At 39.9% G+C, this 18203-nt stretch overlaps 1 protein-coding gene across 1 annotated transcript in view; it reads right to left on the bottom strand.

Annotated features, from left to right (window-relative positions):
* The window catches only part of TDP1 (tyrosyl-DNA phosphodiesterase 1), a 43832-nt gene extending 27682 nt beyond the window's left edge, over positions 1-16150 (bottom strand). Inside the window, exons 1-11 of the mRNA XM_041472126.1 lie at positions 16090-16150; positions 14851-15401; positions 13326-13369; positions 12609-12664; positions 10603-10699; positions 9471-9505; positions 8299-8391; positions 6642-6812; positions 4994-5072; positions 1994-2179; positions 1165-1213 (exon numbers count right to left, since the gene is read on the bottom strand). Coding sequence (XP_041328060.1) covers positions 1165-1213; positions 1994-2179; positions 4994-5072; positions 6642-6812; positions 8299-8391; positions 9471-9505; positions 10603-10699; positions 12609-12664; positions 13326-13369; positions 14851-15397 — 1357 coding nt within the window. The 5' untranslated portion in view covers positions 15398-15401; positions 16090-16150. The remainder of the gene's footprint in view (positions 1-1164; positions 1214-1993; positions 2180-4993; positions 5073-6641; positions 6813-8298; positions 8392-9470; positions 9506-10602; positions 10700-12608; positions 12665-13325; positions 13370-14850; positions 15402-16089) is intronic.
* Between the last annotated feature and the right edge of the window lie 2053 nt (positions 16151-18203).

Genomic DNA, 18203 nt, shown 5'->3' with positions numbered 1-18203 from the left:
CACAGTTCCTCTGACTGACTGCATTACCATCCAATACATCAACCACTCCTCCCCAGTCTGCATTATTTGGAAACTCCCCTCAGGTGTACTGTACCCCACCATCCAGGTCACTGATGAAGATATTAACACGACCCCAGTGCTTGGCACATGCCACCACTAGTGGCTGACCTCCTGCTGGCCTTTGTGCCAACTCTCACAGCTTCTGAAGCCTGGCAGCTCAGCCAGTTTCCAATCTGCCCCACTTTCCTCTCATCCAGCCTGTATTTAATCACATCATTGTAAAGATGTTAGAGATGACAGTCTTTAAAGACAAAGGTAAGCTAAACATCTAGGGGCACTCCCTCATTCATCAAGCCAACTTATCATAGAAGGACATCAGGTCAATTAGACATAATTTCTCCTTTATGCTGACTACTCCAAGTCACCTTCTTTTTTCCATCATATGTTTGGAAATATTTCCAGGATTCCTTGTTCCATTACCTTCCTAGGGATCAAGATGAGGCTGGCAGGCCTATGGGTCCCCAGATCCTTCTTCTTACCCTTCCTACAGGAAAGAATTCTTTTCTTTCAGTACTCATGAATCTCTTCCAATTGCCTTGACCTTTTGAAGACTTGTTTTTGAGTAACAGAAGCTTCCCTGTATCAGAATACTATGGTACCCATTCCTGTTTCAGTTTGGCTGGGGCTATGCTTTTACAAATATGACTTAATGAAAATAAACATGGGAATAATGAACAGAACAGCTGCATATTACAATATTTAAAATAAGGCAAATAACACCTTAGCCTCCATTGTAGCTGATGTGCAGAATGATATTGCAATCAAAACAGAAGGAAACTTGACACACTCAAACCTGAATTTTCTGCCAAAATGAAATTATGACTGGAGTAAGAGCAGTGGGCAGGAGCTGTTATTTTCCTATACAGTGACATATGAACATGGCTAGGACAGACAAACATTACATACCAATGCCCACAAAACCTCATCTATTCAATCACAACAGGGGTCAGAGCTCCAGCAAAAGCACTAAGATTCTACTGCCACCTATTCTATCACATTATCAGCAAGATGAGAACTTCATGTTCATTTAACATCAACCACTGAAGTGATTTTGCAGGGCATTATGACTACAAAAAGCAAATAAATGAGGTTTCATCTGCTTACCAGGATAGCCTTCTAGACTTTGCCTCACATTGTTCACAGTAGGATAAACCTTCATGGACATAGAACAAAAAGTAACTTTAATAACACAGTTCTGAATAGACAAGCTGTCAATTTTCAAACAAACTCCTTAAAGAAAACTTGAGAAAAAACAAATATTAAAAGCTATATTTTTTAGAATTAATACATTTACACTGCAGTCTACAACTACTGCTAACACAGAAAACCTAATATATTTACCACTCTTACAGAGTGGTAAGTTACCACTCTTAGAGAGTTCACCAAATTAGCCAGCAAGTCTCAAGTAATACTGCTTCAGCCACTTCCACAGTAGCCAAAGATAGTTCTTAACATTATTCCGTGAGATTTTAGTCTCACACCTCAAATACAAGATATGAGTATGCAGGGACAATTAGCACATGGCAAAGGCATAGTTTGACCATAATTTTTCCTTGATTTAACAAACTCCTGCCATAAACTTTTCTGCTCCTCCTATTAATTGTGCTAGTAACCAAAAGTATTAATGACTAAGGATTCAGCTACATCTCAGCAGGAAAAACAGCTGCATCTACAAAACCCAATGGAAGACAAGCTATAAAATGAGAAGTTAATTTTGATGAGATTATATAAATCTAGTGTCATGCAGATGGAGATTATGGTACATTTTTATAGCAAACCACATACAACTAAATGGCTTTAAGTGCCATATATATAACTTCATGATGAAAAAACTGTTACTGTCTTCCAAAAGTTAAAAGCAAAACAATGACTAAGATTTCCAAAACAAATTATTAAGTGTTAAATAAAGGTCACCAGCATCTAAAAGGCATACCAAATGAATTGGGACATCACATTTACGGAAAGTTGTCACACTGCTGCCTGCAGCCACCAGGCTCTCCTGGAACTCTGAGCACAGCCACTTGGACCCATCAGCTCCCATTGAACCGATGCTTGAGAACTGTCCAACAAGAGGCCAGGATTCCTGTGCTGGTATTGACACAGCATGCTCCTTCAAAAGCTGGTGAGGGGAATTAAAACACTGTTAGAATTACACACACACAGAATACCTTCATCAGTTTGATAGCACTTTTGATATAGTAAATCCTCTATAACTTACTTTTGATAATGAACGAGATTAACATTGATACTACATATTTAACTTTGCAATAAAAAAAAACATCAATAGGCTTTCCAAATAAACTTACTTCAAGAGAAGATTAAACATCACAAGTTTTATCCAAAAGCACCAAAGCCAACCATTAAATAATGGGTGAAAAGAATGTTAGCAGCTCTTTCTAAAACCATGAAACATGAGCTACAGAAATTTCAATAAATAAAACAACTAAATATTTTTCATATTTGGTGGTTGTTGGCCATAAAATTCCTCTTGTATCCTAAAGTAATGACACCCAGCTACAATAGAAGTCTACAATAAGAGGGGGAAAAAAGAACAATTGAAGAGAAAACTGGAATGATCCTTTTAGAGGAGTTCTTCAGCTGTGAATGGAATTTAAAGTCACATTAAAAACAGATATAGACAAATATTAAATTGCATGTAGTTGCCACCTTTACTCCACTCTAGAGAAAACACACAATCTAATGGCTTCAGTCATCAATGTTAGTATCATCAGATCTACCTGCATTGTCACTAAAATCCTTTCTAAAATCACAGAAACATTTGCCACAAGATCACCTTTCTCCCTTACAAACTTTTTCTGTTTTAATTTTTTCTTCATTCTATGTCTAAATAGGCAAAAAATATCAGACAACATGTACCAGAAAGGACAAGCTCTTAAGGAGCAAAGGGATGTCCGTAAGAGTAACCTCATGATGAAAAGCAATGTGATACATAAATATTCTGTATGTCACAGAAGTTTGCCACAGACAGCATTAGATTTTCATATAAAATTCATGACAGTATTTGAAATAATGCCACATCAGCAGGAGGTGCAGGTTAAAAATTCTTCAATTATGAGAAGCACTTAATAGATGACACGAAATACCTCATCAAATTCTGAAAAACAAGAACAAAAAAACCCCAACAAAATAAAGGGTCCAAACCAAACAAGAAGGGTCCCTGCAAACTTGATATATGGTAATCTTGAAGATTTACCATTATAGCTTACCTAAATAAACTTAAGACCTCTAAAGACAAGAGAGTTCAACTACTGAAATAATACTGTCATATTCACCCCTAACTATATCCCTAAGTCCCACACTTACTCATCTGTTAAGTATCTTCAAGGATGGTGACTCCAATACCTCCCTGGGTAGCCTGTTTCAATACTTGACAGACTTTGAAGGAATTTTCCTTAACAGCCAAACTTTACCTCCCCTGGCACAACTTGAGGCCATTTCCTCTTGTCCTATCACTTGTTACTGGGGAGAAGAAACCAACCCCCTTCAGCTACAACCTCCTTTCAAGTAGCTGTAGAAAGCATTAAGGTCTTCCTGAGCCCTTTTTTCCCCAGGCTGAACACCTCCAACTCCCTGAGCTGCTTCTCATCAGTGCCATAGTCCAGACCCTCCACCAGCTCTGCTGCCCTTCTCTGGACACACTCCAGCACTTCAATATCTTTCCTGTCTTAAGAGGCCCAAAACACAGCACTCAAGACGTGGCCTCACCAGTGCTGAGTACAGAGGAAAATCCCTGCCCTGGTCCTGCTGGCCACACTACTGCTGACACTGGCCAGGATGCCATTGGCATTCTTGGCCACACACCGGCTCACATCCACCTGTTGTCAACCAGCACCCCCAGACCCTTTTCCACCAGGCAGCTTTCCAGCCACTCTGCCCCAGCCTGTAGTGCTGCATGAGGCTGCTGTGACTCAAATGCAGCACCCAGCACATGGTCTTGTTGAACCTCACACAGCTGGTCTCCACTCATCTATCCAGCCTGCCCAGATCCCTCTGTAGAACCTTCCTACCTTCCAGCAGATCAACACTCTCCTCCAACTTGGTGGGCTCAATAAGGAGCCCTGGGGAACACCACTTGTGACTGCCTGCTAGCTGGGTTTAACTCCATTCACCACTTCGAGATCTGCCATCCAGCCAATTTTTTACCCAGCAATCAGTGCACCCATCCAGACCAGGACCAACCAGTTTCCTCCAAGAGAATTCTGTATGAGGGTTTTACTAATGTTCAGGTAGAAAACATCCACAGCCTTTCCCTCACCCACTAGGCTGTCACAGAAGGAGATCAGATTAGCCAAGAAGGACCTGCCTTTCATACTCATGCTCATTGGGCCTAATGACCTGGGTATCCAGGCAACTGGGATCTCCCCAGTTAGCCAGAGCAGCTGATAAATGACTGAAAGTGGGTAAATGAGCACTTTTGCCAGCTCCCTCAGTGGATCCCATTTGGTCCCATGGACCTGTGTCCATTTCAGTGTTGCAGCAGGTGATTGATCAGTTCCCCTTGGGTTACAGGGGTTTCATTCCACTCTCTGTCCCTGTCTTCCAACTTGGGGAGCTGGACACATGGAGAACAGGTCCTGCTGTTAAAGACAGAGGCAAAGAAGGCATCAAGCACCTCAGCCTTTGCCTCATCCTTTGTCCCTATGTCTCCCCCTGCATCCAATAAATGATGGAGATTCTCATTAGTCTCTTTTTATTACCAATGTACTTATAAAAGCATTTTTTATTGTACTTTTCATCAGTAGACAGATAAGTTCTAAGTTGCAAGCTTATATATGTTATTGCTAACTTTAACTGTAACAATGTATTAAAAGACTGATGACAGCTGGAAAAATTGGAAAGAACTGAAGAATTCTGTCCAAAATTCTATTTACATTTTAAAGTATATTAACAATAAAGGTTACAGTTTTGGTACCTTTCTGAGTCGAAGATGTCCCCACTTTTCTTTATCATTGCCTTGATATCGTCCAGGGGTAGAACCAAGCAGATACACTCTAAAAATAGAAAAAAAACAACATATTTTTGTAGATCTCAAGTGCTTTGGTTTGTAAAGTACCAAGGTATTTAAGTAAAACTTACCAGCAAGATTGAATGCTCAAGTGCAACCAGAAATATTTAATGTCTCTCGTGGGATTTATAATACAAAGAAAAGTGGATTTTCAGCTATATAATTTATTATCAGCCTCCTGTACGGCTGTCATATATCACCAGGCTGTCCTACAGCAGAGACAAGAACTAGATCTTTTTCAGTGCACAAAAATGCAGAAGATAGATAATGCTGGCAATATGCATAAATAGCTTGTTTGGCACATAACTGGGCACATAATTTTGAGTAAAGCCAAGCTACTGCTACATCCAAATCAGCAGATTCAGGTAGGAGTTTTCATTTGGGCACCTAACAGTTCAGATGCAAAGTACAGCTTTTTCAACACTTCCTAATAATGGGTTTAGTAACCTATTTGACTTTGCCCTGAAAAGAGGGAAGAGACCTGCCTGAAGTCACAACAAGCAGCTTTAAGAAGCTGCTCCCTACTGCATACATCTCATGCCTAACTTTATTCAAGACTGAATGCCCCCTACAGCACATAAAATGGCAATCCCTATCCTAACAAGTAACTTTCCTATCACATGCATAAATTCCTATCAGCTAGGGCTCAACTCATCTGTTTAAACTCATGCTGATGGTCAATGCAATCAGAGCAGCTGTTAGCTCACCAGATTATAAAGTACATACTTTTTTTTTTACCCCCTCCAATCTTTCAAGACTCAGTGTAAAAACACTTTTTACTGTATGAACTAGACAAGGTTTCAGTCTCTATTACCACCACAGTATGTGACCATTTTCAGCATTTCTTTTCACCAATTTTTGTTCAGATTGCAAAACAGCAATCAAGTTGCCAGGGAGATTTACACTTTCTGAAGTAAATGCTCATCTTTAAGTGCAACTACTTATTAGAAGTAAATTAAGCATCCTGAATTATTTTTAAGTAATATCAGCAATGTGATATTAGCTAAGACTATTCCAAGACCAGTAAGGCACAACATTGCCCACCAAAACCATTCCAAAATTCTACAGATATGTATGTTGATTAAACTCTGCCTTACAAGCAGAAGCCTATTCTGAACTAAATCCTCATTCCAGTAACCTTTACTTATATGCTCTCTCTTACATGACAAACCCTATACAACAGTTTTTTTTCCCCCACCGGTAATATTACTGGAGAAAATACTTGAGCCAGACTGGCTCAAATGAAACCAAGTCCTTATTGCTTTATATCAACCCTCTATAAAGTTGCTGCTGGTGCAGCTTTCTTTCTTCTTTTAAAATGCATGCTCATAAAACTAGAAGTTGGTCTACTTGACATAATCTACATAAGAGAATTTTTTTAAAACCACACAGTCATGCTTGGACACTCAAGCCTGAAATAAGATTACCTTACAAAATATGCATGAGGTCTAACAGATCCTAACACAGATATTTAATTTCTAGGAAAAAAAACCAAAACAAAACAAAAAAAAAAAACCACACATGCAAGTTACAAAAAACTTAAGGTTACATATACCTTGTTTCTGATAAATCATGTTCTCGAATCAGATCTATCCATTCTTTGAGTGCAGGAGAATTGTAAGCTGACAAGTAACTTATCAGGTCAGATTTAAAATTAGTTGCAGATTCACCAGCAGTACCAGATGCTCCCTTAGGTAGTCTTGGATACAAAGGGCTTAGCCATATTCTTAAAAATAAAAAAAATGAAAAAATTCAGCCATATAAACAAGCATGCCATGCATTAATATGTGGGTTTAGTACATGAGTAAAACACATCTGAAGGCCCTAAACAAATACTTGACAGATTCATTGTGACACTAACTATGAAGTCTGTACTAACTGGTCAGGCTCAGACTTAGCAACCATCAGTCCTTTCATCAACATTTTCTATAAGAATAGAACACTGCAATGTGTTCTGCTAAACTACTGCTTTGTGCAACTGCCTAGAAAACCACCAATGAAAGCATCTGAAAGGTTTATATATTTGAAGAGTAGCCCACAATAATAGGTTGCCTCTCAAGAACCTCCATAGAGTAAAATAGGATGGGTACCACCAGGGAAAACATTTAGCATTTCTTTCCACTCACGCATTACTGCAGCCATAGGAATCAAAGATTCTGCATTTTCAACTTTACAATGGGTTGATACTACCCTTTGAAATTCAGAACCACCATATTGTGATCCTGCATAACACTGCAGTATGCAAAAGCTAAAAAAGAAAACTATTTCTCATATTTGACAAGTAGGGGAACTTGTTAAGATTCCCAATAGGTATTTTCATGCCTACTTAGCTTTCTGAAAAGCTAACTGCCATAACACTGCCCTAAGATACTAAAGCCACCCATAAGATTTAAAGGCAAAAAATCAGTGTCTATTCTTGCCACTCAAAGAGCTTGTCTCAGACAAGGAAAGTCTCAAAACCCGTATTTAACGGCAGCAAAATGGATGCCAAAGTGACAGTAACCTCTGAAAAGCAACTTTCCATTAGTTTGAAGAAATTTTATACCCTGATTTATTGTGGTCAACTAACTGAAAAAATGCTTCCATAAAAATACCCAAAAACCTGAAGAGGTTGAGGACCCTTATCTGAACATGCCACTTCATCCTGGTTTTTTTGTGCTCTCAACAAATCCGAAGCTGGTCATTAAATTTAAAGACTTCTACCAAAAAATAAGACAGGAAAAAAATACCTTCCCAGGAAAGGATACTGAGTGAATACTAGGTCATCTACTGTATTACAGAACCAATAATGCCCAACATTTATCAGACATTCTAGATAGCCACAATTAAAGCAGAACATTTGCACATCCACATTATTCTTGAAGTATTAAGACAAGTTTTAAACAGCTGCTTCAGATCTATCTAAATGGTATTTTATAGCTATGAAGTTTTTTCATAAAGAGAGAGCACAGCATAATAAAATTTTGTGTCAGATTGATTTTAAACTATCAGCCAACTAGGAACATAGGTTTTTTTACAGGAGAAAGCAAGTTAAGTTCAGACCTAGACAGCTACCAGCACTCTATGTCCAACTTCTAAAATTTTTGTTTTAGAATAGCTCTATCTTAAGAGTGTAAGCCTTGCAACACTAGATCACCTGATATCCCATCTCCAGCAGAAGCAAATACCTATGGAAAGTATCAAACATTCATCTGCTAGGGACTGTTGCTTACCCCTGAGTTTTCTGGTGCCAATCTTCAGCAATAAGATTGGATGTATGTATCACAACTCGAAGACCTTCTTCATACAGCAACAACATCATTTTCCTTTAAAAAAATACATATAACTCTTCATTTATTTCAAGTACACTGAGAGTAGGATTTAAATTAGCAATTCACTAAAAGGCTCCAAGGTAATTATTTGCAAATATATGTTCTGCATCACGCAAGCACTTAGACTTCATGTGCATGCCAAGCTCACATGGCAGCCATTAGACTATCCCCATATATTTTATTCCAGAGTACAGCTTAACATCTCATGCAACTGATTACCCACAACAAAGGGAATATTTGCAGAACACTTCCTATATTTGCACAGTTCTTTAGACACTTATCCCTTTGCAGATAGTCAGAAAAAGAACTAAGGAACACTGAAAGGCCTTTACTGATAACTGAATTTATTAAAACCTAATTACTTTAATTGACTTTTACCTTAAAAGAAGGTATGTATACAGCTAACCATTGTGATGGCAAAAAAGCTATTTATTTATCATAATTCTTAAGCTACAGCAGAAAGGAATTTTAAAACTAGTAACTCAGATAAACATACACATCTGTACCTTTTGTAAAAAAATTGCTCAGATTTTCACATCCAAGTTTTCATTAGCTGTGTAAAGGCAGCATATCCATGTGATCCCAAAGGATGAGATCTGAAACCCAAACTGAACTCAAATGATCTTTGCTAAAACATAAGATCTGTTCTTTTCTCTAGATTTCCATCTACAAAACTCGCTTTGAGACACTCCTATTATATCCAGTTCAAGTTTTTTTATTGAGAAGACCACCAGATTTGCTAGTTATTTCCAGATCCTCCACATGAACTGAAAAACATGATCAGTAAATCAGTGTTGTGTCGGTTCTGCCTATGACTGCACAAGTTTGAATTACAGTTTTGGTATTAAGGCATGAGTTAAGAGCCAGGACCTGCAGTCCACCTGTCTTAGACCAGTTCAATTTCAACTGTTTAACTTGCACATCTCATATCTACTCAATAGCTAATTTGTCTCATTAAACCAGAACAATCCTGTCATCTCTAAATAGAAGATGTTTATGGAAGCTTTAAGACTCAACAATTTCTACAAAAGCCAGTTTTGCTGCAGACCTTTCTGCTTCATAGTGTTACTTACGTATGGTGAGTTCCAAATGCAATATCCAGTTTAGCCTACAAAATTAAAAGTTAATCATTAAGAATTGCTATTGGGCATTGCTTCTTGTTTTGTTTCATTTCACTGCTCTCTAGTGGACAGACCACAAAGTACATTTTCTTCCTTCTCCGTAATTCTAATGCACTCTCCACGTTCTACAAGCTAGATTTTAAACAGTAATGCAACTCTTGCTGGAACTGTTCCAGAATTTGTACCTCTCTTACTAGCAGCATTTTCAGAAATAGTCATCAGAAAATAACTCAAGGCTCCTGCTGGACACCAAACAGAAGCCAGCAATGTGCCCTTGCATGAAAGATGACTAACAGGGTCCTGGCCTGCATTAGGAGGAGTGCTGACAGCAGGTCAAGGGAGGGGATGCTTCCCCACTGTTGAACATCAGTGAGGACACACCTGCAGTACTGGGTCCACATTCAGCAGGAAACTCAGGATTACCAGACTGTTTCAAAGAGAACAAAATTCCAAGATCATTCTCCTAACAAGGAGTACAGTGTCCCCATGATTATTAATACACTTCACCTGACAAAATCTTGAAACACTCCCAAGTTGCCATAGCCACACCCTCCCCCAGGATGAAGCCCATGCCTTCACCAGTTAGGGACAGCGAAATAATGAACATAACGTAAGAGATAAAATGGCATGTGCCAGGAAGCATTCTCACAGCAATTTTAACAGTATTGCAGAGATTATTTGTATCAGCCTTTTCTTGTGTAAAACATGTTTGGGAAATAATAACTCTTTGATGAGATTTAAGATTATAGTGACACTAGGACTAAGTTCTGTACATTACAAAAAAAACAATGCTTCCTTTTCAGCCACTGTAAGAACTTGAATGTAACATGACAATGGAGAAGGTGAGCAGCTCTCCTGTGAGCATATGATATTCCTGTGGGCAGCTGTTCTGTACAAACTTCTGTGAGTGAAGCCTACCATAATCACATCTGACAAAGGTCACTGTTACCATGTCCTGGTATGGCTATTCCTCAAAGTGTAACAAAAAACTTCTCACATAAGGTATGTCTTTTCATCAGTAAGAAGACTTTGAGTGTAAAAGATGGCTTAACTTCAACCAAAGGATGATACCAATGTTAATTACCTGACAAAAGCTAATATTCTCATAAGGCCGTGCTTGTGCAATTAGTTCAGCTTTGGATTCTCTCTTCTCGCCATGAACTATCAGCAATGGCTTCTTCCTTAAACAAAAGGAGATTTCCATTAAAACATCAAGTGAATCAGCAATTAGCCTAAACCATTCCTTCATGTAACTATGATATCTGGCCCCTAAATCTGACAGAGCAGAAAGATGGCACTGAAATCAATATGCCTTATTAACTAACTCGAAATAGTAGTAACTACAATAGAACCTCTAAAGAATAGACACTGTAAAATTGTAACAGAAAAAAAAAAGGGAAACAGGAAGTGTGGAGTAAAGCAGGCACCAAAATAAAAATTCTTAATACAAGATCATGAAAGACACTCTTTCCCTAGAGCTTGAAACAGACAAATGTATACCTTCAAAAGCACCAATATACACAATGTGGATCTAAGACAATTTAGTAATTATTATCTTACAGAGAAGGTGAAACGTTGATAGGGAAAAGGAGAGAGTCTATTCTGGCAGTAATTTGGTGTTCACTTCCTAAAAGCAAACTTTTGGTCCTGCCAAGCAGATCTAATCCATAGGGAGGGGTGCTGCCTCCCTGTGGTCTAGGTAAGAGACTGGACCACCAAGAAAACTTAGCCCACTGATTATTATGGGTTTTTCAAGTGAGTACCAAAAAAGTCCCAACAAGACAGCAAGAGGGCCTTGGGTCAAGACATCTGGAGCAAAAGTTGTGTTCTCTCCTGCCAGTTAGAGGGAATGATGGGACAGGATGGAGATAACTTCACAAAGTAGAAGCAGCCAAATACGTAATCACAAGACAGGACTATGGGGCATCTCTTTGCACCCCCAACGGGGTACTGGCACACTCAAATACTTCCATAAAGCACCTGGATACCATAGTATAGGGAACAAACAAGAGGAACTGGAGAGCTGTGTGCAGTCACGGGGTTTTGATCTCATTGCAATTACAGAGACATGGTGGGACAGCTCACACAACTGGAATATTGTCATGAAGGGCTACATGTTGTTTAGGAAAGACAGGAAGGTGCAGTAGTGGAGTTGCCCCCTACATGAGGCAACACTTGGAACATATCAATCGAGATGTTATGGGTTAGGATAAAATAACAAATGAGTAAGAGTGACACTGTTGTGGGTGTTTGCTGCCTGCCATCTGATCAGCAGGACTAAGTGGATGAGGCCTTCTACAGCATCAGTACAAGCAGTCTCAGACCCTGGTTCTTGTGGGGGACTAACTACCCTGACATGTGCTGGAAAAGCAACACAGCAAAGCATAAACAGTACAGAAGTTCCTTGAAAGCATAGATGACAGCTTTCTGACAGATGTAGTGGAGGATCCCACAAGGAATGGTGTGCTGCTCAACCCAATGTGGTCCCTTCCAACCTTGCCCATTCTGTGATTCTGTGAACTGTGGTTTTGCTGCACTTCCAGCAAAATGAAATTTAAAAAGCACATTATATACTCACTTCATCTGCAGGAGTTTGCAATTATCAGAAAGGAATTTCAATCAAGTATGTACTGCTTTTATGACAATACCCATCAACTTACTATATCACATCCATGAAATCATCCTGATCCTTTCCACAGTTTTCTTGTATCCTTCCTACATTCTCTCCTTTCTCTTGCACTATCTGGCTCTTGACTCAGTAAACTGTATGGCAAAAAGCTTCTTGTTCCATCTTTACAGTCATCTACTGCCATCTCATTGAGGCCCACAGTGGGACCTCCTCAGTGTTAACTAGTAACAATCAGAAACCAGCTATCCTAAACTCTGACTATTTTCCAGTCTTGAAAAGAGTCAAGAAAACAGAGAACTACAGCTGTGGAATAAGAGAAAAAAGAAATCCAAGAGTCTGTGCATATCAAATTGGTAACAATCATCTGCACTGCAAAGAAGTGTTTATCATTGACTTAGAACCTTGTTTGAACAGAAATGATCTGGAAATTTCATCATTTCACCTTTGTAAAATAAACATACCTGAATTCCTGCGGGTACTGTCTTACAAGCCATCCCACATCTATACAGTAGTTAAACTTGCATGTAAGAAAAAGAAAACAGACTCATTAAAAAGAAAAACAACAGCTATATCAATGAACTACAGCAAAAAAGCTTTCTGTGTTCATCACACATTACTACTTACCTCATATACAGCATATTGTAAAAACAGGTGTACTTTTGACTTTTACATCCTTTCTTTCATTCCTCTTTAAGAATTCAAGAATTAATTTAAGTTTCTCCAAAGTGTGAATTAGTGCTCATAAAATTTACCATCGAGGAAAAAAAAGAATCACATGCACATCATATAAAAGCTTAGGTTCAAGGATCATCTCTTTGCCGTGTTTGTATCATGAATGACAGGAAAACTTCTAGGCAATAACAAAGATATTATTCCTAGATTGCAAGGCACTCTTTCTTTCAAAAAACCACATGAACATAAACACACACTTCTCAGTTGCACATTTCTCAAAAACAGGATAAATTAGTCTTATAATTGCCTGAATTCTACAGAAGTACATAGGATGGTGTTTATATTTCAATAAATTGTTCAACAGCTGAAAACATTTAGAATTCCCTCTGTATTTCAGCAAGGTTCCCTGTTAATATAAGATAAATGGCACAAGCATAGATTATCCAGTTTAAGATTAATGAAGTAAAACAAGCAAGTGAAATCAGTTTGATAAACAGGGAACTCACCTGGGCAGAAGATATGAGAGTTCCAAAAAGAGGAGACAAAATATCTATTAAAAATATTAAAGCATAAATAAATAAAAAAGACTTCAAGTAAACATTTTGCATCTTGAACAGCTTGATAACTACCACAGCACAAGGGCCAGATTGTTCATAGACCTGGTGTAACAGAGGCATTCACAAGTTTACTGTTCCAAGTATTCAAGTCATTGACTCTCCTGTGAATCACTTCGGATCATATGCTTACAAAAATTAATAATCCTCTCAAAGCAGAAAACAAGTTTTAAAAGCTGATTGGGAAAAACTCCACCATCATATTGAGAAAGGGACATTAAACTACTCTCTCCCCTGTTGAGTGGGCTCGAAGAACTGTGGAAGAGTAGCAGCCATAAGGGCTTATTAATCTGCTTATTTAATGCTTATTTATCTGCTGCAGACTGATTGTGGGATATGTGTTCAATCATAGTAACACAGGAAACTAATCCAACCGGGGATTTATAACCTCAACAACTAAAGCACAGCACCAACTTGAAAACACCCTACAAGTAATTTCCAGGATGTGCAAATTATTTAATGCCCTGGCTCTACAGACATCTGGTTTAGAAGGTTAAACAAACACTGCCTGTCCACCAGCTCAAATAATCACCTAGCAGGGCTCTCAAGAGAGGACAAACCAAAAGACACAAATTCAGAAAGCATATAAAAACATCCTAGAGTAAAGCAACTGAAGCCTCTGACATCTGCTTGTGCTAATAGGCATGAGGTTGAGGAAAAGTTCTAACCTAATTGCATATATAGGTCTTGAGTAATTTCTCCTCCCTCAAAGAACTACAATTTTTTTCTGTCTTATTTTATTGTACTTTTGTACACAATTCTCTTATTGATACTTGTTTCTGATTCTGTCTTGTGATGTATAAGATTTTATTTCTAACTACAGGGATGTTTACAGGTGCACAAAGCTCTTCCCCCTTACATCAAATGACAACTAACAGAGCATTCCTGAAGCATCGGTATTGTACACCAAAGACTCCACTCCACCCTGACTGATGGACAGCTCTCTCCCAGCTGAATTTAAACAGACACAGAACTTCAGAAGTACTTCATCCAGTAATAGTGAATCATTAGGTCCAAACCATTCAGCAGCACAAAGGCAAGTGCAAATAACTACTCAGAGTTATGTGCCCAAGAAAAGCACCCCTTTAAGTGCCACAAAGACAAGTGGTTTTCCCCAGACTAACTCACAGGGAGAGTAGCAATAAGAAGCAGCATGACTTGTCTTGGCTAAATACACATTAGATTCCTGCAGCCTAACTCAAGTTACAACAAAGTAACAGTAAATCATGCTTTATACACTATACTTCTAAAAGAGAAAGGTCCACATAACAACCAATTTCTACAAACCTGCACATTTAGAATATGAAACCTCAGCAACATCAAGAAATACCTGCATTTAAAAATACCCACGAACTAAAAATAAGCATTCTCTTGCTTTCTCGCAAAAGCCCTCTCCTAGTAGAAGCCATTTGTTCACCTTTTATGTGCAGGGCTCCAGAATTATAGTTCTGTTCAATTCCACTGACTTTAGTGAGAAAAAACCTGAAAGGATTGCCTCCAGTCACCAAATCCCAGGTATCCTGGGCTTCACTGGGTGTTACATTATACTCCTCTTCTTTCAGATTCTCTGAGAGTTTGTCATCTTCACAAAGATTCAAAGGATGCTCTTTGGGCACATCATATTTTTCTTCTTTCACTGTTTCTTTGTGGACATGCTTTTGCTGATCTTCAGGCTCTTCATCACTACTAGAAAGACACCAACCTAAGCCTTCTTGGCTTGGTCTCTGTTTTACTGCCGGAGGTGCTTCTGTAGAAAGACTATTATCAGCGAGCTTCAGGGGGGAAGCTCTTCTCTTGTGAGCAGCTTTCCTAGCTTCAGAGCATGGATATTGTGGTCCACTTGTTCTACCAGGCGCAGCATCCGACAGTGAAGATGTACATGGTTTTTCACTGTCAGAATTTTCCTCTGCACTTTCATCACTGCTAGACACCGTCCATTTACCGTGTGCGCCTTCCTGAAGCATGTTCCTAGGAACGGAAAAACACCAAATAAAAATTGTACATTTTTGTTACGCTCAAATCTGTCTCCCTTCCTAGCTCCCATGTATTCATTACTAAAGAACTGCGTTTCGGTATTTGACAGAATCTCCGGGAAATCTCATGGTACACAAGGCTTGTTTCTGTGCCCGGGAAACAAAGAAACACGTGCAATCAGGGCAACCATCAACTGGAAAGCAGCAAACGTGAAAATCTGCACATGGAAAACGGGCTAAGATAGAGACAGCTATGGGAAAGCATTCTAAAAACCAGAGGCGTGATTTGCACGACACAGCTATTTCCCCGTGGCTGAGCGGTCCAGCGCGCACTGCTGAGCGGATTCAGGGGCACGGGCCCCACCGGGGCGGCGCTTTCCGGCAGCCCCGGCTGGAACACTGCGGGACCGCGGCCTTCCTCCGACACCCCCGCGCCCCCGGCGAGCCCCTCTGCCGCGCCTCCCGCTAAACCTCGGCGGCAGAACCCGGCCGCCGCCGCCCCCGGCGCCGCCGAGGGCCGTGCGGCCGCCACCCCACAGCCAAGGCAGCGCCCGCGGCCGGGGGAGGCGCCGCGCGGGCCGCGGCACCAAAGAGCCCCGGCAGCCGTTCCAGGCCTGCAGCCTGGGGGGCTTCCCGCCGCCCGCCCTGCCCGCCGCGCTGCGCGGCCGCCGGCACTCACTCACCGACCCGCCGCCCGCCCGGCAGCGCCCGCGATGGGGAGCGAGAGCGAGAGCAGGCCCAGGCCCCGGCCCGCCCTCTCCGGCGCGGCCACGCCCCCGAGCCGCTGGCGCGCGGCTGCCGTGAGGGAGCCCGGCGGCTCCCTAGGGCTGCGCCGGGGGCTGCCGCAGGAAAGCAGGCGGGTCTCACTGAGCTGAATTATCCTAACGAGCCTTCATTGGACCTTAATATTAGTTACGGGCAGGTGCGGAATTTGCATAATGGTTCGTTCGGCGCGGTGTTAATTACTGTGTCTGAAGTGCCCCGCTAATGAGATAACTGCGTGAGGATATCGGGAAGGAGAGGGAGGAAAGCAGGTGTAAAATTAATCAAAGGAGGAGCGCGGCCCGCATCAAAGCGTGTTTCGGCTGCTGCGGTGAACTGAGCGCTCGGTTCCTGTTACTCTAATTTATTGTAAGCTTATGGCTGCAGTTAAATTCTGGAAGTGCCAGCAAGCAATGAAACTGACAGGCTACTCTTGGAAAAGCTTTCCTGAAAATTCAACTGATCTGTGTAATTTTCTCAGTACTTGTCCGTAGAGTTGTGTATAGTGGTGTTCCCTGAAATGCTCTGTGGATAAACCCTTGGCTAGTGTAAGACAGGATGCTGTATTATCAACCCTTGCTGAAGGTGTTCTGTGGGAAAAGCTCTTAGGAACGTTGGATGGTTTCCCATGTCATGTGTGTAGTCTCTTCTCTAAGTGCAGGATCTGGAAATGCTTTTTTGTTTTCTATGAGTCCCTCAGAAAATTAGATGGCTTCTGACTACGCTTTCATCGTGCTCTCTCCTCATAGTTCCTGTTTATGTGGTGACTTGTCTGCGATTTAAAGCTATCTGGCATTTTTCAAGAAAAAATGTCTGGTCTGGTAGAAGCAAATTGCATGTGATTTGTTTCCTATAAGTCTGTACTATGTATTCTAAGTTTGCAAAAAGCTTTTTCATCATAAGCACATAAAATGTAGCAGTATGAAAAATTTTATTTTAACTTAAAGATCCCAAACAGAATGGACTCGCCCGTTTTCTGGAACAGAGTAGATGAATAGAGGTGATTCAACAAGTGCTTCTTTTGTTTTTCCTATAACAGTTACACAAAATAAAAAATCCTAGGTCAGGTTTATTGGTTTTTAATGCAAATCACTTTCTGTAGGTTTTTGAAGTGTGCAATGAAGATCGCAAAGGCTGTTTAAGCAGAGAAGCTAAGGCTATTTAAGCAGAGAAGACTCTACAGTTGGTCTAGTAATGCTTCTTTATTTGCTAGAAACCCTCAAAGGTATATACTTTTTTATTGTGTTCTGAAGATCCAGCTTATAGATGTCTCACTGTTGAGAACACTGGTCTACACTAATTGGAGTGGATTGCTGTAGGTGTGGTAAACAGAAATACCTACAAATCCTAAAAGTAATTTTCTAATTTGCACTTATTTATTACAAAAGAAAATAATCAAATCCCTGGCTTTTCTGTTGAAGACTGTGATGAGTAGAAGGTTGCATTGTATTTCATATGTGTACAAGGCATATAAAGTAAATGACTTACTGAGCTTGTTATTGGTGTTTATTAGTGGCACGTTCAATTCTTTATTCAGTGGTTTCAGTAAATGTGAAACTGCTCCATGTTCCAATAAAGAGCATGTATTCTCAAAAATATATCTAGTTTTAGTTTCAAGTAATAGTTGGACATTTTTAGCCATGACTTCTCAAATGTAAATCTACAGCTGTACAGAAGTCTTAAGAATAGAAAGATTACTTGAGAGAAATAATTTGTTTCTATACTTACAGGAAAATACAGGATATCTTGTATGGCTTGATGTAGTTTTAGAAGTCATATTTTTACTCAAGTAAGTACCAGTGAATTAAAAAAGAGTATGAAGAACACAAAAGATTTCAGAATACACACAGTGTGTCTCTGAGTCTCTCATGCCATGTCAGTAAATGAGACCTATCTACTGTAAAGTGTATTATATATATAAAGTATAGAAAGGCTGAATCATCTTTCTTCTCCAGCTTGAGCAATCTTCTTCCCTAATGACCGCTTGCTACTAATTATTACTATTTTTTAATTAAACACATATTTTTAAATTAAA

The sequence above is a fragment of the Pyrgilauda ruficollis genome, unplaced genomic scaffold (genome assembly GCF_017590135.1).
Source record: "Pyrgilauda ruficollis isolate IOZ18807 unplaced genomic scaffold, ASM1759013v1 scaffold28, whole genome shotgun sequence".
Lineage (NCBI taxonomy): Eukaryota > Metazoa > Chordata > Aves > Passeriformes > Passeridae > Pyrgilauda > Pyrgilauda ruficollis.
The sequence above is the reverse complement of the archived record's forward strand: the minus strand, read 5'-3'. Positions and strand labels throughout refer to the sequence as shown.